The following is a 21,841-nucleotide window of genomic DNA, read 5'->3' on the forward strand; positions in this document are numbered from 1 at the left end:
GTCTCAGAAATCAAACAGTCCAATCTGCTGTATGTATGAAATGATAGCCTACAGTCATACTGTATGTATTTATGAGAATGTATAGTTGGAGTTGTGCTAGGATTTTAAAGAGCATTAACTTGGTCCTTGGGTGCATCCGCAAGCAGAGAGCAGAGCCACACCTTCAGACTACATTCATTTCACAGCGACAATGCATGACTTTAGTGTGAATGGGTTGGAGCTGTATCATTGATCGGCCAGCCAACCATAAATGATTGATCTGCTCTTGTAGGCGGTGGACACATAAGATTATTGATCACGGGGTCTTTCTGTCAACTAGCAACCTTACAAGAGCCAACAGCCAATATGTCTACCACTGTGTGCTCTTCTTCCAAGAGGTCTCCAGCCTATCTGCCTCTCTCTCTCTCTCTCTCACACTCTTTCTGTTCCTCTATTTTCCAGACACACAGAAAGTAATGCACATTTATATGGAGTCATATGGAGCCACAGTCTTACTCTCCCCCAACCTTGGCCTTGTACTCTTTGCATGACTGCCTACTCTATGGCTTACTCCCTCTTTCCTCCCTTTCCTATCTTCTATTTCCCCTCCTTCATCTGCCTGAAATGCAAATACAAACCCTAGTTTTGTCTCAGACTTTGACTGTGAAATCTCTTTAGACTTTTGTTGTTTTTTTTCGAGTTTGTTGTTCCCGTGGTTGCTCTCAGTTCATCATGAGCGTTATCTAGATCCCCCCACCCTCCCTCAGCCTCAAACCTCCATGGTATGAGGAGTTACCGCAAACAGAACAGAGTGCAGATAATGACGGTCACCTTGACCCACGCCGCAATTACAATTCTCCAGCTGTGCACGCTAAACAGTGCAGCATAACAAACAAGATACAGTCGTTGGAAAGGTCACTTCATCTATACACCTTTAGCATGCATCCTGGGGGGAGGCCGCTCCGCTGCGGCCACCGCAATGAAATTGCGGAGGAGCCAGAGGAGTCAGAGGAGGTGAGTTTAGCAAAGCGCCCCTTCTGCACATTTCTGGACACGCAGGGAAGCACGTCATGTGGAAGACGTCAGCTTAGAGCTTGTGCCGGAGGAACAGATGGGGTGTTTAGTTTTGCTGCCAGGACGCGTGAGGGGCTTTAGTCCAGAGGTGAAGTGACACAGACCAGTTGGGCAGGCCGCTGCTCACAAAGATCAGAGAGAGAGAGAGAGAGAGAGAGAGAGATTCCAGCATATTTTCCCCAGAAGAATGTTTCATAAGAGGAGAAAAGTGTGGAGGACTTGAATGGCCCTTATAGATGGGGCTGAGGTTATTTCTGTGTGATTCTTGTGCTGACACTGCATATGCATGAAGCTGGATATATGAATGTGGGAGTATTGCTTTTGAGGTTGAACTGGGTGGCTGCTCAAAAGGATTTGAAATAAGCCATATATGCATGCAAGAGCGTGTGTAGTGAGGGGAGGGGGGGCATGTGTTTTTATGTGTGCGTGCGTGTGTGTGTGTGTGTGACCGTGAGTGTGTCTTTGTCGATCTCCATGACTGACAGAGAGAAGACAGCGCTCTTGTGTCAGTCTAATGAATAACACTCAGCCTCGCCCCGCCTCACTGGCCTCATACCTCTGAGTATATTGAAAATGGGGGAGGGTGTGTGTGTGTGTGCATGCCTGGTGACACTGAAAGAGTGTGGAGGAGAGAGAGAGAGTGTGTGTGTGTGTGTGTGTGTGTGTGTGTGTGTGTGTGTGTGTGTGTGTGTGAGCGAGAGGCGGAATGAGCGAGAGGCGGATAAAGGTGCAGTGAACAAGTGAAAAAAAAACCCAGTGGTCGGACCACACGGTAAATTGAGAGGGCTGTAGCGGAATGATTGGGTGCGACAGTCCTCCAGGTTACCCCCCAGCGTAGAGACACACCACACTACCTGTTTCTGCTTCTCCAGCAGCACCAATGGGGAAGACATCAGTGTGTCTGCCAGAACAAATTTGGGAGACTGTGAAGGGATGAAGAGTTTTTTTTTCCTCCAAGCTATACTTAGAGGGTGTCTTATACATGAAGTTTTTTTTACACTCAAGTGGTTATTTCTTTCTCGATAGGGATTTTAAAATGGATAGGATTGATTAAAAAGTGAGGGACAGAAAGATATTTTTTTGTAAAAGCAAAATAGACAAAGAACAAAGCATAGGACAACTGAAATGAGACATCTCTGAGATCTTACACTATAGGTTCTATGTCAGATTATCCATAGCGATTTCCTAACTCTCTCAAGGCCGGTTTTCATTTCCCATACCATGCACTTGTAATAAGGTGAGCCTCTGTCCGTGTGCCTTGCTGTCCATGAAGGGTGATTTACGGTTAACCTTTCCCCACCACCGCCCTTCCCTGAGCAAACACAAGGCTCTAATTGGACCACAGATGCGATTCAGACTTCATTAATGGCCTAGCACAGCAGATATCTCTCCCTCTCTCTCTCTCCATCTCTCTCTTCCTCTCCTCTACCCCCCACCCCTTCCCCTTCTCCCGCTGTTTCACCCCTCTTCCATTCCACAGGGACTAGCACCGCCACCACAGTCTCCGTGTGTGTCGCCTCACTAAAGGTGTTTGTTTATTTCACTTGAAGCTGACTGGCAGGTTAGCGGCGCTGCTATTTGTGGAAAAGGCATATTAGCTTCCTATCGACATTTTGGGGATGAATGACTGATGTTCAATTTAAAGGGGCTCAGTTAGTGTGTGTGCGAAGCACTGGCATCCAATGGTGACCAAAATGATGTCTCAACCTTCCTTTGTTTTAGACTCCTTCTCACCTTCTCTCTCTCTCTCTCTCTCTCTCTCTCTCTCTCTCTCTCTTCCTGGCTTCTCCAGGGCTGGATTTGAGCAGGACATCGAGGGCGACCACTCAAAGTACCCCGACACCTGTCACAGTAAGTCTGCATCGTTGTCATAGAAACAGGCCAGACCCACTGTGTGTTTTTCCCCCCAAGGAAACGCAAAGGGAATTCAGCACAAATCACACCTGAAATTAGATTAGTGACTGCGTATTTGTTTCTTGAGGAAATAAGTCCGATATGTATTTACCATGCCTCTTGGTGTGTAGATAGACAGTCCCACTGTAGTTTTAATCACTCAGATGCTGAAACAGAGAGGAAACATTTTACCTATGGATGGGATGTCAAAGCAGCCTGGAAAATTTCACATTCAAAATTAAAATTGCATCACTAACATACCCTTTGCTATTCTAATTGCGTAGCCTTTGCTGTTTACATGGTGGTGTTCCTGGTGAGCCTAGTGAATCAGAAAACAGGGTGGAACTGACCTTTCCATTCTCAAAACACATGCAGCAAAACCAGGATGAAAGCAGCTTGCAATATAATATAATTAAGCTTCTCTGACCCCTCATCTGTGTTCTCATTGGTCTACCCTCATTCCCACACAACAATTGGATGGTGTCACTCACTCCTTAGTAAGCTTCCTGACACTGTCTGAGCAAAGCCCAGGTGCAGACCTTCCCTTTGTTAACATGATGACAAATTCCATTTGGAAGATTACAGTGACTGCATGTTTGGCTGTCGCAGCAGCTGCTTTTGTCATATGTCTCATACTTTCGGGCGGGATATTCTAGAAATTCCTTGCAAATGATATTTTCGATTCATTTTGGTGTGCACTTCTGAGCATGCCTCAGAATCCCAGCTTGAACCTCTCATTCCACTGGCTCCCTTACACCAGTGCCTCGAGGGCTCGGACTTCTAACGCCCCGGCCCAGTGTGTGTGTGTTGATTACAGCTCAGCGTTTGATTCAGCCTGGCCCTCAAAGCTGATTTTATGACAAGGTCTGGGACTCGAGTATCGATCCACACCTTCGGACTGGGCTCCATATTTGTTTCCTGATGGCTAACGCCTGGGGAAGATAAATGACTTGATGTGAAATGGCAGCATTGGCCCAGGGTGATCGAGCTGCTGCTTGGCAATCTAAGGGTTCCTGCTTTGATCCTGGCCCTCCCTGGCTTCCTGTCAAAGTGCCCTTGAGTGTAACCTAGCTCTTGCTGGGCAGGCTTAATGTTTCCTATGGCCACCTCTGCTGTGCACTGCAGTTGTGTGTTTTAAGCCAATAAAGGTGAATGTTTACCATGATGTGCTTGAAAGGATTGGTAGAGAAGAACTCAAACTGCCCTTGAAATGTTGTCTCTTATTTTTCTGACCCCATGATTGTCACATTAGGTACCCAAACAAAGTGCCCCCTACCATGGCAATATGTTGACATGGTGTTTCTGGGTGTTAAAAAGGTTATTCACAGCCAGATAATGAGGAGAATCGACTCCTCTTTGAGAGTTAAGGTGTTTGAACCCGCATAGAGTAATTATGTTACGATCTCTGATCTTCGCTTGCCATTTGATCATAGTATTTGAGATGATTTTAGCAGTGCCAGACAAATCTCTGCGGTGTCTGCTAAGTTGCTAGTCAAGCTAGCGAGCTCCTCATGAAGTATTCACAGAGGCACTGCTTTCACCATTCATTTCCATCCATGGTGTGCAGGACACTGGGCTCACCTTGATGGAGATGCCCCCCAACACAAATGCCAGAATCAGAGAGGACCGGTTTGCCAGTTAAAACTGCTATCAAATACAGTACGCGACCTGAACCACCAGCATGTGCGAAGTTACTGAAGGGGTTAGCCAGAAATACTAATGGGGCTAATTAACTTAGAATCCACATCTGTGTTGAAACACCTGCTAGTGTTAACAGCTCATTATATAGGAATTGTATCCTTTGTCTTGATTTATGCTTAATGAGATATAGCGTGACTATTTTTGGTTCATTTTGGTTCATTGGCATTCTGTTACACAATGATAATCAAAATAGAAAGCTGATAGTGTCTGTATTCTCACCCCCCACAGATGTGTTGGCTACTACTCGAAATCAGAACTCCGCAGCAGACTCGGCTTATGGTAAAGCTCTCTTCCTTATTTTCTTGTTTACTTGGCAGGCTTACGCTTTTGAACCTGAACAACTGAAGCTGTAGGCTACAGCATTGCATGTGACCTTTCAAATGGTCTGGCATTAAGGCCAAAAGATATCTTTTTAATGCTTTTATAGCTGATGCCACACATTATACAAATGTTTAAAAGCTAAAGACTCAGACCCTGTGATCCACCACCATCGGTGACCTTTTTAAAGGGTGAAATAAATGAGAGGTAAGTTTCCTAGGTAAAATGTTGCAAGAGTTCTGCATGGTCTTTCTTTTGGACGTTGTCATGCTTGGGAGGCGTAAAGTTCAGCTACACTCCGGCCTCGTTGGCGGCAGTGGTCACATGGGTGTCACCCGCCTTAATTTAATTGAGACATTTAAAATCAGGCTGTGCTAAAGGCCCTCCGTATTAACCTCGGCCATCCGGTCAGCCAAGCATGAAGGCGGGTGTCAGTGCAAAGAATTCTTAATCATGGCGCCTTCAATATCTTGCTCAGTACCGATGCAAGAGCATTTATTGCAGCCTATTAAACCACAGGTCACTGGCTACTACAAGGAGTCGACTAATTTAAATTAGCACTTCATTGAAAATGCATTTTTAAGCTTTTCCTGTCGAGATCAAAGGATGTGTTAAAAACTCTGTTTTATTGACACAGTAGACACAGCCAAGTGCAAACCAAGCTAATTAGTTCACAAAATGGATGAAACGTATACGTGTTTATTTCCGGTTCTGCACCTGCATGCAAGCCAGAGAATGTAATTTTAAACTGTGACAAAACCATCATTCGCTTGAACATTAACAATGTTACTTCAGAAGAGGAAACCAGAGGCTAAACTGTGAAATTGTCCCTGCTGTTATTTCTGTTTGTGACAGCTTCTAGCTCATGGACCGTGGCCAATCTATTTAAGCAGATGAACGCCTTCTGTGGAGTGGTTTGTTTCCATGTCCCAAAGCCACCTAACTCCAAAAAGGAAAACGCACAAAACAGATCACACAGTAGCTATTGGTGGTTTGCTCAGGCACTCAGAGAACACAGCATAGGCTTTTCCTCTGAGGCATAGAGGAAAGAGAGTGCGGTCAATGACCCACAGTCGTCATCACAATATGACCAATCTGTTTTATGCAGTGGAGGCCGCACAAGCTTTTCAGGCTTGATGCTCATTGTTCAGTCCATTGAACAATGCTTTTTAAATCATAGATCCGTACATGACCTGAGGTAAAAGGAGTTAGTTTGGATTCCAGCACACATTGCATCCAAGGGGGCTGCAATGACCCAAGCCCCAACGTACAGATGGCTCAGCGTTCAGAGTGGCATATTTTCGGGGGTAAACTTTTTGACTGAGTCCCGCAGGCGCAATCTGCTCGGGGTCATTCTGGCAGCCTCATTAGCGATAAGCATCAGTCCCACTCACATTTTTCAGTTGAAAGAAAAGGCCTCTTGGTGTACAGGAGACCATGCTGAGTGAGTTGTAATCACGGTTTTTATTTATTTATTTATTTATGTTTTTATTTTACAAGACTTTCTTTTCAGAGCTCAGTAAAAGCTTAGCAGAAATGTCCCTGGTAACAGCAGCATTGATGGAGAGCTCAGTGAAGCATGCCAAACATGCGGCCAGGTAAAAGAGGTCGGCACGACCGATCTTTGAAAACAAAGTCACTGTTGTCGCACTGAGACTTGCCACATAGCGCAGTGTGGAGGAACTTCACTCGCATAATGTGAGAGGCCTGACAGAGCAAGCTTCGAGTTCGATGAATTTATCAATCCCTGGGAAGCGGGCACCTTAATTATTGTTTGTGACTGCTACAAGGCGATAAGAGAGCCTCAAAGTCCCCACTCCTGAGAGTGGAGTTAAGTGCCGCAATAAACACAATGTGTAGCTGATCGGAATCTCTACAATATATGGCGGCAATGTTTGGAGCAATATTAGGTCGACCTCCCCAGGTTATCATGCTTGTCTTGTTCGGCATGTAGGCATAGTCTGAGCCCAGAGTCTCTGAGCTGTCTGGTGCTGCAGTGAGTACATGTGTTCTTGTTCATTTGTTTCTGATTTGCAGTACTGCTTCTCATAATATCTCTTTCTGGCCCTTGTGTAGGACTGCTTTGATTGCTTTTTCCGGTAAAGAGCTTTAGGAATATCTGTAGAATTTCTCCACAGTGTGTTACATGTTCTGTTTCCGCATTCAGACCTGGCTGCATTCTTGCAATTTAACTACAGCATAAGAGCCAATAGATACGTGCCATAACATGTTTTGATTTGAGAATATTTGCCCCCATGCTAAGCTTTATTGAAAAGCACAATAGTGGAAAAAAAAGCTTTTGTTCTAAATGTAAAACACATGGCGGAGGAGAGACCCCTGTAAATAAGCATAATGAGCTGCAATTTTAGGCTTACCTGGCGACCAAGGATATTGTGAAACTGCTCTTTATGGGTTCAAAAAAAGGAGGGGGGGCTGCACTCCATATAACTGAGTGTTTCAACTCATTAAAAAGTACTTTAGACACTTCACTGAATTATCGTCACCGGTGGTGGCATCCAATTATAGAAGTCAGAGTCACTGAAATTGCCTTTAATGGTCTTCATTTGCATGCAACGGGTAGGCTACCTTGCTGGGTAGATCACCCTCTAAATTACATTTACAACAGCTTAACATATTTCCCGTTAGACAACTGTCGTTTATCACCCTCCATACTGCGCACCGTGGGTCATGCCACAGCTGGGTCGGGCTCTATCAATAAGCCACAACTGTCAGACAAGTAAATGGAAGTGTTTACCTTCCACTCATGTGGCATGCTAGGCTCTGTGCACATGCGTGGCCATCCCCCCCACACACACACACACACACACACACACATCAGGGATTCCACTTACTTTTCCCACCGTTGAATTGCATTATGGGAGAACCGTGTCAATGAATCAATGTTTCCTCCCCTTGTAACAAATGGTCCATTGATTGGCACTCAAGAACCAAACAACAAGATATATGTGTGTGTGTGTCTGTGGGGAATCCACAGACAGACGTGTTGGACGTCAACCTGTAAGGAAAGGTCCTTTACTTGAACAGAGGAAGCTTTTTGTTACTGATGGAGCTTATCTTAAATAAGAGGTCAAGCATGAAACTGTGTGTGTGTGTGTGTGTGTGTGTGTGTGTGTTTGTGTGTGTGTGTGTGTGTGTGTGTGTGTGTGTGTGTGTGTGTGTGTGTGTGTGTGTGTGTGTGTGTGGTTTGCCTTATGCATGTGTGTGTGTGTGTTTGTGTCTGTGCATGTGTTCAACCTGGGAATATGCATACAAGCCATTGAAAAATGGACCTGTTCACTTTTATTCCTCTGGTTGGCACAGTTTATTATCGAAAATCAATTGCAATTACAATTAAACGTCTTATTGCGGCCTCTACAAACGTTACAACAGTAATCTCTACTGTATGTTCAGTTGAGGTCTGCATGACAGCCAGTTTTTCCATTGTTTGATTTTTGTTTGCTTATATCAGTCATTCCCATGATGGCATGCGGTGTTATCAGTGCTTTTCTATCGACACTCGATCAGCACTAAGCCAATTTTTATATTGACCTGCCCTAGCAGAACTCTGCTTTTAACCTACATGGAACTTGTGCTAAGCGATGTTCGTGATTCAGCCTGTCATTTTTTCAAACATCACTCTGTTGGTTTGAAGCGGTGAGACACTTATTATTCATGAGTGCCTCAAAAATTCTATGTGACAAAAAAATGTGTGAGTCACAAAAAAAAATGTGAGAGCCATTTAGCCAAAAAGCTGTTGAGGTCAACAAAATGACGGGTCAAATAGTTGTGTAACATTGGGTGTGCTGATTGAACAGATGCTCTTTTTGGAGCGACCATCAAGCAGTGTGGGTCAATATGAAAGCACATTGCATAAAGCCTTTTCGGATGTGTCGCTGGCTCAAAAAATGGCTGATGTGATGTGAGCGCTCTAAAGGTCATTGGTAATCCTCCTCTCCAAGGATGAGTGACAGCATTTTGCTTAATTCGGTCAACACCATTACAGAACACAAATAGATTATCATATCCCTTTGTGAATTTATGTAGTGGCTGTGACTATGGGCTGGAAGACATATCTTACTATTTTTTAATGGTCATACATAGTTATCGTCTATTTACCTTAATTCCCTAGATGTGAATGAATTATTCTGCATGTGTTTTGGCTGCTTAATAGTTATGAAAATGGATTTGAAAAAAAAAATGTTGCTGTGATTTAAGTGGATCTGAAAAGAATCAGAAGGTGATGTAAACAAATGTAGCCAAGTATTAGCATACCAAAGCATACCTAAAGCAGTCATGTTTGTCTGTGACAGTAAGACAAAACAGAACTAAACAAAAGGCATACAAATGCGCTCGACTATTCATATAATTGTGGGGAGCTGTTGTTACACCTAAGGAGAAAGCCTCCACAGGTGAGGGGCTCTTGTCCGACCTTTCCAGACAGCCAGGAGAAGGTCAGCTGTGTTTGGTGGTCCATCGCAAAGGTACCCTTAAGACCTTTAGCAGAGGGTCTGTTGAATGTAAAAACAGCCGCGTGTTGAAAGGAGCTAAACATATTCCTGTGGCCTTCACACATCTTTAGTTGTGTTGTAGTGGCACTGTTTTAGTTCTGGTATATTATTTGATGAAGAATTATTCCTAAAAGTTTAATTTTTTGCTTTTAACATCTGCCATATTATATTTCTAAAAATACAAAAAAAAGCTCTTGTGGGTACCTAAAGTAATTGGCATGTGGAATCTATTCAAGCATCTTTGCTGGTCTTGTGTCGTGTTATCTGAGGCCACACAGCTCTGCCAGTGCACCGGTTCCTGCAGGAGGTGGCACTGATAGGCTGGCCCACTGCGGCAGGGCGCTTTGGTCCCATTAGTGGCACTCAAGTCCACCGAGACCAACTGTCTGCAGAAACTTCATGACCTACATAAAAGTGCCTATTAGACCCACACAGGAGGGTCCTGCTCAACAGCGAGCAGCTTGAGAAACGAGACGGAGACAAAGAGAGAGAGAGAGAGAGAGAGAGAGTGAAGGCGAGAAAAGAGAAGGGAAAAAAATATTTTTTGAGTCTAATTACTATCTCTGCTCTGTTTCGCCTTTGTCTATTTTTACACCACAAAGAGAAACAATGAGATGAAAGCGAGACGAAAAATGTTATTTGGTTCACAAGGCAGAGTGCAGCAGTGGGACATAATGTTTGTGCATGTTTAAGTGGGTGTAAAAGTGTGTGTGTGTGCGCACATGTGGGTCTCGGTGTGTGCATGTGTGTGTATGTGTCTGTGTCAGGATACGTCTGTGTGTGTATGGTGTATGTATGTGTGTGTGTGTGTATGTATGTGTGTGATCAATCTGCTAAGCCTCCTCTGTTGCTTTGTCTGGATGTTTTTATACCAAAATAAGCAACAGTTGCCCCTGCAGCCACACAGCTTTCATGAATATCCAGATCCAAATTTCTGATCTGTTTCTTTTCCACCACAGAGAACATTTGCCAGTGCATTGAGCTTCATGTTATCAAATATAAAGGCTCTGTGGTGTGGGCTGTTACACTTTAAACTCTGCTGTGAATACCAGAGAAATTGCCTGGTTAATTTTAGCTGTAAAATATAACCTATAAAAGTGTAGCACAAATCTAGATGCTAAATTGGTGAAAGGACACTTTGAGTGCTCTTGTCATTTGCCTACACACTGAAATTCTAGGCTTTCTATTAGACATTGTCAAACTTTATGACCCCACACATTGAACATTTCCCTTCTTTTTTTTTTCCTTCTCCAAATGTTCATTCTCTCTGTCCACAGGTGTCAAGGGAGCCCCGGAGATGGATAAGGCCAGCCACAGTGTCCACTACACCCTCCTGATCGCGTGCGTCCTGGTGGCCTTCGTGCTCGGCGCCTTCCTCTCGGCCTTTGTGGTCTCCTGCTACTGCAGCCACAGTGCCCACCGCCACGGCCAGCAGCGCAGCAGCAGCAGCAGCACTCGCACCACCAGCAGCAGCAGCAGCAGCACTCGCACCACCAGCAGCAGCAGCAGCAGCAGCACTCGCACCACCAGCAGCAGCAGCAGCACTCGCACCACCAGCAGCAGCAGCAGCACTCGCACCACCAGCAGCAGCAGCAGCAGCAGCAGCAGCAGCAGCAGCAGCAGCAGCAGCAGCAGCACTCGCACCACCAGCAGCAGCAGCAGCAGCAGCAGCAGCACTCGCACCACCAGCAGCAGCAGCAGCAGCACTCGCACCACCAGCAGCAGCAGCAGCAGCACTCGCACCACCAGCAGCAGCAGCAGCAGCAGCAGCAGCAGCAGCAGCAGCAGCAGCAGCACTCGCACCACCAGCAGCAGCAGCAGCAGCAGCAGCAGCAGCAGCAGCAGCAGCAGCAGCACTCGCACCACCAGCAGCAGCAGCAGCAGCAGCAGCAGCAGCAGCACTCGCACCACCAGCAGCAGCAGCAGCACTCGCACCCGCCCTCGCACCCGCAGCTTCAGCAGCAGCAGCACTCGCACCACCAGCAGCAGCAGCAGCAGCAGCTCCAGCAGCTGCAGCCCGTGCCGGAGCGGTCAGTGTCCCGGCAGCCGTCGCAGCGGCAGTCCCTGATCCGTATGGGCAGCAGTGCGGGAGCCGGGGGCGCCATCCCCCGCCAGCGCAGCAGCATGAGCCAGTGGCCGGCGGCGCAGCAGCGGCTAGTGCGGGTCAGCTCGGGTTCAGGCGGCGGCTACGAGATTGGGGAGGCGAGCCGGCCGCTCATCCCCAGCGCAGGTGGTGGAGGCGGCGGTACCTGCCTGACACGGCAGCACAGCTACAGCGAGCCGCCTCACATGCACCGCGCTGCCATGGTGAGGCGCACGGCCTCGCTCAAGCCCCAACTGCCGCCCAAACCCCTCCTGCTACCCGCCTCGTCGCCCCTCGGCCAGCAGGGCAAGTTCAACTACTGACCGCCCCCCACTCCCCCCTCCTCAAGGACCAACCTAGCGTCCTCTCCTCTCCCCCCTTCTGTCCAAGGATGCACACCACGGAGCTGTACAGAAATTAATGGTTGACTCTCGCTCCAGTGCAATCCTCACACTGACTGATCCTCTGGGACTCCGAGTCATGCTTGGCAGAGAGAAGAGAGACACTCCAAAGCATCTCTCCCTTATGGCAGCTTGGCCAACGACCAAGATGTCTCTGCGCTATGAAGGAGATTCAAGCCCCTGTCAGTGCTTAACCTGCAAGAAATTTTTTTTTTTTTTTTTGTACCATATTGGTATTGGTTATCACAGTCCACACCGAGGATCAGGATCAGGGACGGAAGGTCACACACAGATCAAGGCGCTGTGCTAAGTCGGGCGTTGCGCTCATTGGTCGTCTTTCCCAAGAGGCCCTGGAATGTAAAACCACAACCTTTGCGTCCTCTTGGGCTATTGTCTAATGCTAAGCAGCAGACGAGACCACATTCGGAATCAGTACACAGCCACTGTCACGGTTCCTTGTGCAACTTTGTTACACACTGCATACTGCATATGTGTAAAGACGAGAGTATACTGAATGTGTGAGAAGTACAACGACATCAGTCCATGTGCATTAACTCTACAAAGCAGCTGTGTAAGCGTTGAACAAGTGGACTTGCTGTCATGGAGGAAGGAAGACCCTCAGAAATGCCCGTCCAGCCACAGATAGACTCTTTCGATGGTATTCAGCAATAACCCAGCAACCGATGACCAACACACATCCACAACCTCTCAATCCTGCAGTCACATGCCTTCAAGAGAGGCTCCTAAAAGTTAATAACTGTAATCTAACCAGAACAGTTGGGATGGTAATGCCAGCTGGACAGAGTGGGTCTTCACCATGGTGCTTTGTCAGTGCAGGCCCAGCTTCAGTCAGTTTGCAGTAGTACACAGAGAAAGCTTGAGAAAGAGAGAGGGAGGTTTTCCTTTGAATTTGGTCTGTGCAGATAGCAGTAGAGCACAGCTCATGACGACCTGGGTAAGAAACCGCCCCCTCCCCAAGCTATTGTTGCTCATGGTTATGTGCACAGTTGGCTGAAGTTCCCTACACTCTGCTCTTGTAGAGGTACCACAGTACCCCCTGGTGGACTGAAACCGCAACACAGCCCAGTACAGCAACACGCTAGAAGTTTTGCCTGTGTTACACCCCTAGTCATAACTGTACCATTGCTATATATTTTGTGAACAAATAGTGTACATAAAGATTCTGTGTAATAACTACTAGCCAAACATTTCTGTATGTGTAAATGTGTGCCTTATTTAATATTATGTGATAATGGAAAAGGGCAATGAGTATGTGTTTGCATAATGGGCACTGCTATGTTTTCTTAGTCCTCTCCTCTCCTCCCCAAATTCCCAAAGCAGTGTGTTAAGGCTGTTGTGTTAGCACTTTATATGACACCATCTTAGAATATTACACCTGCAAAATGTTGACCAACAATGTAGGGGTATGATGTGAGCATTCAGGGCAGTGTTGGTCTGAGTCGGAATGCATGAGTTCAAGTATTGAGGTGTTCAACGAAGTGAAACCACAGTTCATTTTAAAGTTTCATTCTATACAGTGTTGTCCCCTTGTCTTATTCCCATTTAGTATTTTATGTTTATATTGTTTGTAAAAAAAATCCACTTAGTCACAAAGGAAACCAATAGCATGCACAGGGGTGTAGTCCACACTGGTATTGAAAAATGGTCATAAAGTCGTCATATTAAAAGAAAACCTTGTGTGTGTTCTCTTTAATGTTCTGTCATGTCTGGGGTTTTCAATTGAAAATGCTGTTCTGAATTGAACTGAAGGGCAACATCAGGGGTTGTGAAGCAAAAGAAAAAAATATTCCTACCGTGAAACATTATTGGATGCAAGGGCAGGGGACATCTGCAATACCATCACTGACCACCAGTGGGCCACAGTGAAAACCCCTGTTTTATGTTGACGTGTGGGAGTGCGGATTTCATTCTTGAGGTGAGACAAATGTGATTTAACCAAACAGCTGCAGTGTTGGCAGAAGAACTGTAGGTTGTTCTGGGACCACTGAATGTTGAATCTGGGGAAGCCAACATTGACTAAACTAATTCCATTAGATTTCTGGAAAAGGCAGATGTATGAAATGGCTGTCTGTGAGTGTGTTGTAAACTCAGAAAGATCAGAAAGCACTATTGATATTGATATATATTGATTCCATATACAGTAGTGCTTTCTGAACTTTCTGAGTTTACAACACACTCACAGACAGCCATTTCATACATGTATCTGCATTTTCCGGAAATCTAATGGAATTAGTTTAGTCAATGTTATATGTCAATAAAAAGTTTAGTGACTAGTTTAGTCAATGTTATATATACATGCCAATAAAAGAAACTCACACACACACAGTCAATTAGAGACTCAATATGCAGCATGGGTCAGTGGAAAATCACAAGTAGTTTTCCACAAGCTGATGTCATATTGTGTGTCACATAGATAACCGCAGACACCTCCACACTTCCTCTCGTCAGGAGACTTGGATGAGGATTTGTCATGCATGCTCCTGCTTTTCCCAAACATGCCGAGTCCGCATCCATGAGGCTCAGCCAGAGCTGTGTACCAGTGATGCCACACATAGGGAGTGGGAGTGTGTAGTCGTGTGGGACGAGAGGAACACGCTACTGGGAAAATCGAATAGTTTAATACACCGTTCCACCGAATACCATTTTAATGTTCTGTTTTAGTACAATTAGTCTTACTATGAAATATCTATTAATATTAGATGCATTCCGATACTGATCTTTATCTGGTTAATAGACCTATTAGTCAAGGAAATGTGTATAAAAACGTGCAGTTGGTTTAGTTAGTCAAATAGTCGAACAATGTTCCACCGGATATCATTTTAATGTTTTCTTTTTTTAGTGCAATTAGTCTTGCTATGAAATATATATTAATATTAAACATATTCTGATACTGTTTTTAATCTGGTTAATAGACCTATTACAGTAGTCAAGGAAATCTGTATGGAAACATGCAGTTGGTTTATTTAGTTTGGCTGATACCAATTGTTAAGAACATTGTATAAGTTGGCAATCAGACTCTGGTGAGTTTAAAGCATCACACAGCATTTTAAGAATTTACAATTGAAATGGGAAAAGTAACTGAGCAGCATAGCTTACAGAATTACACTTTAATTTGGAGTTAGCCCATTATGTTGATATTCTGTTGATGGTGATACCCCAAACATTCAGCAACTGACACAAAAATGCCCTTGTCTTTTTAGGAACATCTTTTATAATAAACATCACCATGTCATTAATGAATATAAAGACTTTAAATCAAAGTGATTGTGTGTGATCTACAGGAGGCTGACTGTCACACTTCAAACCTTCAGTAGCAACCTGGAGAATTTTATGGGCCTGAATATAGTCCTGCATCTGTGTCCCGTTCTCAAGTTCTCATGCTGTGACATTGATGCATTTCAAAATAGCCCTCTAGCCTATACAGTATACCATGAACCTGTATAAAAGCGCATTGGGTTCCTAAAGTTAAATGCCATCCAGCATCTGTGCATCAGTATAGTGTTCAGAATAATACAGTATAAGCAAACGGTCCAGCTCTGAGTTTGGGAGCTCTGGCTACTTATCTAAAGCCAGCTGTTAGAAATTTGGGGGTTACTTTTGATTGTAACATGAAATTTGACAAGCAAATCAGTAATGTGGTAAAAACAAGTTTTTTCCAGCTTCGTCTCCTGGCTAAAGTTAAGCACTTCCTTAACAAGCATGATGATTTAGAAAAGGCGGTTCATGCTTTTATTAGTTCAAGATTGGATTACTGTAACACCTTGTATGTTGGCTTGAGTCAAACGTCCATCTCACGTCTGCAACTTGTGCAAAATGCTGCTGCCCGCTTTTTAACAAACACACCTAGACGCGAACATGTTACTCCTGTTCTTTACACACACCATTGGCTCCCTGTGCGTTTTAAAATAGAGTTTAAAATTGTATTGTTTGCTTTTAAGGCCCTTAATGGCCTGGCCCCGGAATACTTATCCGAGATGTTGACCCTGCGTGAGCACAATCGGTCTTTGCGGTCTTCTAACCAATTGGTGTTAGAGGTCCCAAGGTCCAGGTATAAACGGTGGGGTGAGCAGGCTTTTGCGGTTGCTGCCCCGAAACGTTTAATTACGAACGTTGGTCTTTTCAAGTCTAAACTACAGACTCACTTGTTTATAATGGCTTTTAATACACAGTAGTGGTGTGACAATTCTATTTATTTTATTTAAGTCTACATGTCAATTTTTTTACTGCTTGATATGCTGTTTTTATCCTTAGCTTCTGATGTGAAGCACTTTGGACGCCTACTGGTTGTTGTAAAGTGCTATACAAATACATTTTGATTGATTGATTGATTGATTGATTGATAAGATTAAAGAAAAGCTGTGCAACACCCACAAATGTAATAACTTCCCAAAATGTCATAAACCACAATAGTAATAACACATTTTTACTTTTCACCTACATGTAGACACAACAATTATTACATTTGTAGGATGTTGTTTCTGGGCAGGCAAAAAGTCATTAGGCTACATTAACATCCCAAAAATAAATCTTTAATTTAGTGAAATTTGATCTATTTTATCAGTTGTAAGAGTAGTCTATGTCCTCTAAACAAATTTTGACTTTATGATCCCATCCCTCAGATTCATTAATTAGGAGCCAAACAGTAAAGCTTTGAAGACCCCCACTGTGTTTCTACCTTCACTTAATATCTATTAGTGGCCAAGCAGCAAAGTTGCATAAGCACCCATTATGTTTCTTTTTTACAATTGTATGATTATTATGTCTCACAATTGCATATTTAAGTTATTGTTTAGTTATTATATTATATTTAGTTGAAGTTATTGTATTTTCGGGAATTCAATGTTTGTGGGTGTTACAGAGCATAATAGTCTGCATAGTCTGCAAACAAAGGTTAATGTACAGTACATGATCTTGTGTGTATGAGACATTTATACTGGTGCAAAACAAAAAGAACCCAACACAAATTGCACTGATATGATTCACTGAGCTATTTGTGGTGTGCAGAGGAGGCTCATAATGGCTTTATAATTGTCCTTGTTATCTCATTGAGTGCAGAGATGGTCCTGCTTTTTCCCACGCAATGTATAATGCACTACATATAGAGATTTATTTGCAAATATTTGCATGTGTGTCTGTGCAGAAGTCAGAAAATGAAAGGGTAGTTAGTTTCAAAAGAAAACAGGTAATCCTCCAAATTCAGCACTATTCAACACATTGATTTACTGTAGATATTTATTTAGAATGGATGATAATGCCACAATTATTACTGAAATAGGTTTACAGCTTGATAGAGATGGAGGAATTTCTCTCAAAATCATTCAACCTATTTAAAAATGTGGAACAAATATAAATGGCAATACATAATCAGGTATATTATTTATTGGAAGTATGAATAAGTAGAGATTCTTGATTATAATTTGGATTATAATTTTTCTTATAGATGGACCCAGCCCAAGATAAGGTTCTGCTTTCTCAACTCCTGTGGAACAGAAATGACAGTTTCAGAGTCACATAAGAAACAAACCCTAACAGGTGTTTAGGTTTAATATTCTACATTTAGGGAGGTTTGACAGGGTTAATTACTTCCTCAAATTTAGTTATGATCTTACATTAGTCTCAAATCTAATGGTCTACTTGATTGTAACCCCTCACCTACAATCTGATCCAGGTGAAAGTGTAAAAACATGTGTCCACTTATCACAACTTAACAGCAAATTAAACTTGCCATTCTGACACACAAAGTCTATCAGGTTCAGCATTATATTTCTCCCATCTAATCTGCAATTGTGATATTTCTCAGGTCTTATCCATGCCATGGATCATGATATGTCAAGAAAAGATGGAATTAAGATGTCACGCAAAGTCATAATGGTGCTCGCTGATCAACTCCCCCATAGACCCAGGAATGTAAAACCACCACCATAGGCTCATGACAGCTAAGGTGAGGCTAAGGTACAGATTTAATCTACCAAGTGTAACAAGTTCAATGGAATATATGAAATTAAAATGACTGTGAATTGTAACTTTACCTATTTTTAAAGCTGCCACTGGGAACACTCTCACCCCTAGCAGGTACTGGGGTCCCAGGTGAATCTGAGGTTCACTGCAATGCTGGGGGCTGTGTAGCCAGGTGTGGGCAGGTAAGCAGGATTGGGGGCCTCACTCTGGAAACAGGTCAGTCTGCTCTCTTCCCACTGCTCACAGCACTTATGGGGCATGTCCTTCACCCCATACTCATCATTGCAGAACACGTTGAGTGCATACTCCCACTGTGCACAAATGAGACACAACTATTACAATTTGTAACATCATTACAAAAAACATAATTGCATAACTTTTACAATTGGTAACATTATAACAAATAACATAATTGCAACATAATTGTAACATTTCACATGCAATAATTTCTCTATTCTTCATTATTTTTGTTTCCTTTCATAACTCATAACATATTGTAGACATTGATCAAATGTAGAGCTACAGGTAATATAGGTAAAGTGCAAGTTTTGCTGGTCTAAATCATTTTTGTTTTGTTTCGAATTCAAATCTAATTGGGGACTGAGATAGAGGATCAGGCAAATACATTGTTGTATTTCCTTGTGCTCATAGTCTCTGTTCCATATGGAAAAGTTCAGCTTCAATGGCAAGTATACAAGTTCTATTTGGATGAACAACCATACCCATTTTGGTGAGGACACACATATATAAACATGGACTGTCTTACAAGCATCCACATACACAAATATGCCCTTTTTCATCCCACAAACACACACACACACACATAAGTAAATCCCGTGAGGGATTTGGTCTCTGCATTTATCCCAATCCGTGAACACACTCAGCACACAGTGAACACACAGTGGGGTGAAGCACACACTAATCCCAGCGCAGTGAGCTGCCTGCAACAACAGCGGCGCACGGGGAGCAGTGAGGTGTTAGGGCACTTCAGCCGTGTCCGTGTCGGGGTTCGAACCGGCAACCCTCCGGTTACAAGTCCGAAGCGCTAACCAGTAGGGCAGTAGGCTGCCCCAACATACACATGTTACACAACCCACAGTGGGGTGAAGCACACACTAATCCCAGCGCAGTGAGCTGCCTGCAACAACAGCGGCGCACGGGGAGCAGTGAGGTGTTAGGTGCCTTGCTCAAGGGCACTTCAGCCATGTCCGTGTCGGGGTTCGAACCGGCAACCCTCCGGTTACAAGTCCGAAGCGCTAACCAGTAGGCCACGGCTGCCCCAACATACACATGTTACACAACCATGTGCATATTCAAACAACCATTAGCCGTCTCCCTGCCTCTCTCTGTCTCTCTCTCTCTCTTTCATGCTCTCTCACACACACAGAGAAAGAGAATGAAACACAACTTATTTGTTATATACATGTACTGTATGTGTGTACATGTATATATGTGTACACAGACCTACACACGTACAAACACACACACACACACACACACACACACACTCAAATGCTATTATTTATTCTATGTTCACATGTTATACCCGCATTGTTGTATGTCTATTTTCTTTCTTTTGTTATTCTACTGTGTTATCTGTAACACTGGCTTTGGCAACACTGTATCCAAACAGTCATGCTAATAAAGCTCCTTTGAATTTGAATTTGAAAGAGAGAGAGAGAGAGAGAGAGAGAGACTGCTCACCGCCTGCGTGGCACAGCACAATGCCTGCTCTTGGGCTTGCCCCGGTGCACAGCACCTGCTGTACCAGGCCTCCACACGGTTCACTGCGGAGCCACGGCGACGTTGGTGGCCCGGTACCGACTTCGCGAAGACACTGCTTGTGTAGCGGGGGCGACCGCTCCCCTGTGTGCAGAGAGCATGCAGGTTGGCCAGAGAGGGCCTGGCTGGGGGAAAGGAGACATCAGGCTCCGAAATGTGACCAACAGAGCCTGCAAGAGAGCCAGACATGGAGAGAAACTCATGTAGTCTTTTATATGAAATAGCTGGATTAGAAATCTAAATAGTTAGATTTCAAATACTAAAAACGTCACATATCAACATAAAACACTAAATAATCTGAATGAATAAGAATTGAGTATTACTTTACAATTTAGGTTCAACAGTCTGAAGTGATCTCAGCATTGTAAATGCAGTAGACAACACCATGCTTACCTCTTATCTCCACTAAAGTCAACATCACCATCACACCGAGGGTAAACATATTTGCACAGATGTTTTGTCTCTCTACCACTCTTGTACTCTCTTGCCTTATCCTTCAACACATCCACTGCACAAGTGTAAAGCTGCAAATGCAATGAACCTGGAGCTCTGGTTTGATTTTTTTGTCTGATGGCTGCAGGCTGGGACGCTCTTTTTAAATCTCAGGGGTGATGGGACACAAGCTGTGGGAGTGTGTGGGGGTATGCCAGTGCGGTGCACCAAAAGATATCAGAAAAGGAAAAAAAACAGCTGACATTTTCCAACTGACTCAGTCAAAACAGGATTACTCAAAAAAAATAAGACCACAATACAAATGGTCTCCCACTGCATGTGGCAATACGTACAATCTAACTCCCTAATGGCTGAACTTGGTGTGTGGGGGTGACAGAAATGTTTCGGTTGAATAGAGTGATTTAATAATTCCAGTGTACAGGTGGATCAAGGCAATACTAGCTAGAAGATACATCACTAAGGAGATTTGAGAGCAGATGCAATGTGTCGATTTATTGTATTTATTTAACTATTATACTGGCAAAATGGGAATGACCCATAGAAAAAACATTGAAATACCATCTTCTGCTGAGAACATATAGGTCTATTAAGTGTTTATATTTAATTTGTTTGTTTTTAGGTATGTGTAAAGTGAATTTTGTAGACCTATTGTGATACTTCAAAGCATTATTTTATGGTGGTTCACAAACCTGTGTTACACCCCTTCACACCAATATTATTTGTGTGGTTAAAAAACACAGATTGCTGTCAAACTGACTCATTGCTTCTTCATGTGCTTTTTTTGGCTGGGAGACATACCAGATTGTGTTTCATCTAAGAATCGTTTCCAACAACAACTTTATCCTTATCTCTGTACACTTCCAGAATGTTCTGAAATGTCCACAAATAATTTGCGTCATTGAGTGGGAGCTGGCGGGCCTATAAGCTTCACTAGTCAAGGACAAGACAAGTGAAAATAGTATGTTGCCGGCAAACTAATGCAGGCAGTTATGATTATTACAAACAAACCAGATTGGTTTTAGCTATAATTTTACTATTTACTTGAATTTGCAAATTGAATTACTCATAGACACTTTCTGTTTTGTCATTCAGACAGCCTAATTTCTTAAATAGGCGGCATAAAGGAGCATTTTTCAAGTGAAAAGACTGACGGAATGGATCAAAGACAGGGCTTCATCCAAAGCTAGATGTTCCCACTGAATAGCCAAAAAGATGACATGAATTTGTGTCATGCTGAAAGAAGGGGAAATAGTGGGCACCCAGATGACTTTCCTGTGAACATGTTTTTTTCAGAGGGCACAGCGACCTACTCACCACAGCACAGCATGATCTGGTGCAAACAGCTGGTGAAAACAGGCTCCCTTTGGAGCCGGCTTTGTGGCACTCCATGATGTTCTAACCTACCCTGCTCAGTGTAAGGAACAAGCCCAGTAGTGCTCTAATACAAGTAAAGTGTTATAGTGACATTAAATGCTTGGTAAAGTACAACAGCCTTTCCTGCATGAAATTACTGGAAAATGTTAAATATACAGCGCCCTCCACATTCATTGGCACCCTTGGTAAAGATGAGTAAAAAAGAATAATAATGAAACCAAAAAACATTGTAATACTTCCTATGAACCCAGTTTTCATAAAGCATTATAAATACATTCATAAAGGGTTAAGCTAGT

General features: G+C 43.6%; 2 protein-coding genes across 2 annotated transcripts in view; one reads left to right on the forward strand and one right to left on the reverse strand.

Moving 5' to 3' along the window:
• LOC125285683 (semaphorin-6D-like) overlaps positions 1 to 13,650 on the forward strand; it is a 90,999-nt gene extending 77,349 nt beyond the window's left edge. The window contains exons 18-21 of the mRNA XM_048230224.1: positions 2,846 to 2,904; positions 4,876 to 4,926; positions 10,751 to 10,930; positions 11,383 to 13,650. Of these exons, the coding sequence (XP_048086181.1) occupies positions 2,846 to 2,904; positions 4,876 to 4,926; positions 10,751 to 10,930; positions 11,383 to 11,879 (787 nt within the window). The 3' untranslated portion in view covers positions 11,880 to 13,650. The remainder of the gene's footprint in view (positions 1 to 2,845; positions 2,905 to 4,875; positions 4,927 to 10,750; positions 10,931 to 11,382) is intronic.
• A 3,542-nt stretch (positions 13,651 to 17,192) lies between these two features.
• LOC125284860 (extracellular matrix protein 1-like) lies at positions 17,193 to 20,300 on the reverse strand. The gene is made up of 4 exons (XM_048229000.1): positions 20,112 to 20,300; positions 19,641 to 19,888; positions 18,008 to 18,247; positions 17,193 to 17,457 (listed from the first exon to the last, which is right to left on the reverse strand). Exons 1-3 carry the CDS (start codon positions 20,158 to 20,160, stop codon positions 18,044 to 18,046), a joined length of 501 nt encoding a protein of 166 aa, XP_048084957.1. The 5' UTR covers positions 20,161 to 20,300; the 3' UTR covers positions 17,193 to 17,457; positions 18,008 to 18,043.
• Between the last annotated feature and the right edge of the window lie 1,541 nt (positions 20,301 to 21,841).

This window comes from Alosa alosa, chromosome 20 (assembly GCF_017589495.1).
Source record: "Alosa alosa isolate M-15738 ecotype Scorff River chromosome 20, AALO_Geno_1.1, whole genome shotgun sequence".
Taxonomy (NCBI): domain Eukaryota; kingdom Metazoa; phylum Chordata; class Actinopteri; order Clupeiformes; family Clupeidae; genus Alosa; species Alosa alosa.

What these genes read in the sequence shown, in the direction of transcription:
- LOC125284860 (XM_048229000.1), bottom strand. Translation starts at nt 20,160, where the DNA reads ATGTTTACCCTCGGTGTGATGGTGATGTTGACTTTAGTGGAGATAAGA. An exon ending in GACTTTAGTGGAGATAAGAG is followed by an intron (nt 19,889 to 20,111) that starts GTAAGCATGGTG and finishes GCTCTCTTGCAG; the next exon opens with GCTCTGTTGGTCACATTTCG. An exon ending in TGTGCTGTGCCACGCAGGCG is followed by an intron (nt 18,248 to 19,640) that starts GTGAGCAGTCTC and finishes ATTTGTGCACAG; the next exon opens with TGGGAGTATGCACTCAACGT.